The 3,946-nt window shown below is 43.8% G+C and overlaps 1 protein-coding gene across 1 annotated transcript; it reads left to right on the forward strand.

Moving 5' to 3' along the window:
• The first annotated feature begins 452 nt into the window (after positions 1-452).
• Positions 453-773, forward strand: LOC124650111. Its single transcript, XM_047189671.1, has one exon. It carries the CDS (start codon positions 564-566, stop codon positions 771-773), a length of 210 nt encoding a protein of 69 aa, XP_047045627.1. The 5' UTR covers positions 453-563.
• Positions 774-3,946: the final 3,173 nt, after the last annotated feature.

A 3,946-nucleotide genomic window follows, 5' to 3' on the forward strand; every position in this document is an offset into this window, starting at 1 on the left:
ACCTCACATAGATGTGTGGTTGTGGCCACCGGCCATGCCTTTGTAAAGCCTAGCTCACGTAGATGAGGTCAACCTCCCATTTGAGCTGAAAAAAAAAGACTTCAGCCGAATGAATTGTCCATTACTACTCAAAGCCTAAATTAGGTAAAGGAATTTTCCGTACTGAAGAAAATTGAAAGCTAAAGATGATGGGTTGTTGCATCCGATGCAAGACGACAGTGACAGACAAACAAACATGCATGCGATGGCAACAGATACAGTAAATGTAGTACCTCAGTCACATTCACATGTACCAAGGTAATACCCACACCATGATCAAGCATGACAAGAGATAAACTAGCATGTGCACCTCACACACCCACCACCCTAATTGCCTCCTGTCCCTGGCCTGAAGGCCATATAAACATACTCTCACCCCTCGTGGCCTCACACTCCTGCCACTCTCAAGTGTCCACTGGTCCTACAACAATCATAGAGCAAGTGAGGGTGCTGCAGGAACCAGAGGGTGAGCCCAGCTGCATCAGAGTTCAAAGAGGAGCTCGCTAGCCAAGAGACTAAGGGAGATGTCGGACTGGGCTCCGGTGTTCATCGGGCTGGTGCTCTTCATCCTCCTCTCGCCGGGGCTGCTTTTCCAGATCCCCGGCAAGGGAAGGATTGTGGAGTTCGGCAACTTCCAGACCAGCGGCCTCTCCATACTCGTCCACGCCGTCATCTACTTCGCCCTCATCGCCATCCTCATCCTCGCCGTCGGCGTCCACGTCTACCTCGGCTGAGCAGTTAGGTACCACGGAGGGAATACACATGCTACTGTCGCTTCGGAGTTCAGTCATGTTCAGGTTTCGTAATTTAGATTGTAGGGGCACAGACCCACAGTATGATCATGTCCACTGGGCAATTTAGCTGATGATGATTTGCTATTTTCGCACACGGATGTATAGTAAGTACTATAGTATGAATTTCACGTACAATCTTCTGATGGTCGTCCACGACACATATCCTACATTAGCATGTGGCTTAATTAGTACTAGCAGTTGATGACTAAGTAGCATGAATGCATGCATCATAGTTCGAACTAGTACTTGGTGTTAGTGCCGTCTACAAAGTACAGACCACTCTTCGCTAATATGTGGGTGTAACTGTATACAATGTGTTACGGCCAAGAGAAAATTCAGTGCGCGTCACCTAAGTTAACTCTTGTGAGTAATGACTTGTTGACGGACGGTTTCTAAAAATACCTACCACGTAAAACTTGTATCTAAGGATATATGTGTTGCCATGGAAGATCATCCAAACATTTAGTCTGCCAAAATAGATTAAAGGGTTTTTCAAAATATTCTTTTGCCCTTTTAACATTTTCTTCGATCCATATGACTTCCTTCCTATTCTCAATGTCAAAAAGGGCAAATGCTCTTGAGCTAGCTTCAAATTTTGTGATGGTTTCCAGCCTTCTTTTACAAACTACCATGCAACAATCTTGTGTTTCCTTGTAGTATGTAACCTTCCCACTAAGTCGCATCATGTCCCTGCTTCTGTCGGTGCCACCGTCTCGACTCATCATGCATGGTGGCGGCCATTGCTGGATCAAGTCCTCGGTTTTAATCCCTCCTTCTCCATAACCACTCTTCGGTGAATTTCCTTTCTTTGCCCCATATATGTCACAGCTCTGTATCGCCAGGAACCATACCCAACCCACTCCTCTCACAGCTTCGCGTTGGTTGTCTATTTGGCATCACCCGTGACTCCACCTTGCAATGCTATCCATTTTAGTGAGATTTCCTCCCTTAGCTTCATCTCTCTCCACCATCTACTCCAACTTTGCCACTTCAACCGCAGTGCTGACACGTGTACTTGTTGTCCACCGCCATCAATGGAATCTATTATGTTTTAGAAAAAAATGTTGACACCTATGTTTTATCAAAAGTAGAACAAAGATGAGTAGAATCACCATAATTTACATGAATATGCATGTGGTGTGCCCATGAATCTTCTCAACTAATGAGTACCTTCAACAAACATGCATTGGGTAGGCCACTTAAGCGAACATTTAGCCACATGTTTAGTACATGTGCGGTCATATGGAATAAAAAATTATGAATATACAGAGGTCGTGAAAGATGTTTATTTTGATGTTGGGCATGAGCTCTTATGTTTTCCACATATTCTCCTCTAGTAGGGTTGTTGTACTCTTTGTCTTCTTGTAGCCATGCATCTCAATCTTATTCTTACACCATGTTGTTTCTCTACTTTCGCTATCTCAAGCTCTTTTCCTTTACCATCATATGTCCATGGTGTTATATTTGAGATGCACAATAAACGAAGAACGAAAAGTAAAACACTGCAGGGGACACGAGATTTTAACGTGGAAAACCCTTGCAACACACAAGGGAAAAACCACGGGCGCCAGCCAGCAAAACTTCACTATTTCGGTGGTGTTTACAAACGCCGTGGGTGTACAATGATGCGATGATAACCCTAGCGGCGGCTTACAGGGAATATAAATAGGCGGTGGCAACGATCCGTACCGCGGGGGGCGGGCCTCGCTCCGCTCGTCAGAAGTTAGCCTCCCTTTAGAATATGAATTTGGATCACAAAATAACAAACTCCACCTTGAGACAAATTCCTTGTAGCATGAACTTCAACAATCACCTGAATCAACAAAGAAAACACTTGCTGGCGCCAATAGCCACTTGGGCTAAACAGTTATACCAACCAAGCTTGAGCAAAGCTCAAACTTGGACACGAGGACAGAGCTTAGTCATCATATCGGCAGGATTATCATGAGTACTAATCTTGCATACCTTCACTTTACCTTTTGCAACCACATCTCCGATTGCGTGGTACTTAATATCAATGTGCTTTGTCCTATCATGGAACATCTGATCTTTAGTAAGATAAATAGCACTTTGATCATCCATCGAACAACTTAATGCAAGAATTATCTCCACAAAGCTCAGCATATAACCCTTTCAGCCAAACAGACCTCTTTACTCGCCTCGGCAATAGCCATGTACTCAGCCTCGGTAGTAGATTGTGCAACGAGCATCCTGCAAAGTAGCCTTCCAGCTAACGAGCACATCCACCAACGAGTAAACACATAACACTGTGAGGGACCTTCTCTGATCCAAATCGCCGACATAATCTGAATCCACATATCCGGCGAGCCCCTCACCAATCCCTGCCAAACCTCAAGCAAGCTTTTGATGTGCCGCGAAGGTACACGAAAATCCACCGAACAGCTTTCCAATGTTCTTTACCAGGATTAGCCATGTATCGGTCGACCAAACTCATAGCATATGATAGATCGGGACGTGAACAAACCATGGCATACATCAAGGAACCAACGAGCACTAGAATAGGGAACTCGAGACATGTACTCAATATCATCTTTAGAGCTAGGACATTGCAAAGTCGACAATTTGAAATGAGAAGCAATAGGAGTGGTAACCGACTTTGCATCATGCATATTAAAACGATGAAGAACTTTCTCAATGTACTTTTCCCGACTAAGAAACAACAAACTAGACTTTCTGTCCCTTTTGATTTCCATGCCTAGTATTTTCTTAGCGGGACCAAGATCCTTCATCTCAAACTCACTACTTAATTGATTCTTTAAAGTAGTGATCTCTTTCATGCTCTTGGCAGCAATCAACATATCATCAACATATAGCAGCAAATAAATAGGTGATCCATTAACAAACTTGATATACACACAACTATCATATCGAGATCTCTCAAAACCATGTGTAAGCATAAATGAATCAAACCTTTTATACCACTCGTCGTGGTGACTGTTTCGGACCATAAAGGGACCTCTTTAATTTGCAAACAAGATCCTCCTTACCGGGCACAACATAACCTTCGAGGTTGGTCCATATATATATCCTCCTCCAACTCACCATGCGAAAAGCAGTCTTTACATCTAGCTGCTCAAGCTCAAGATCATGCA

Source organism: Lolium rigidum, chromosome 4 (genome assembly GCF_022539505.1).
Source record: "Lolium rigidum isolate FL_2022 chromosome 4, APGP_CSIRO_Lrig_0.1, whole genome shotgun sequence".
Classification (NCBI taxonomy): Eukaryota; Viridiplantae; Streptophyta; class Magnoliopsida; order Poales; family Poaceae; genus Lolium; species Lolium rigidum.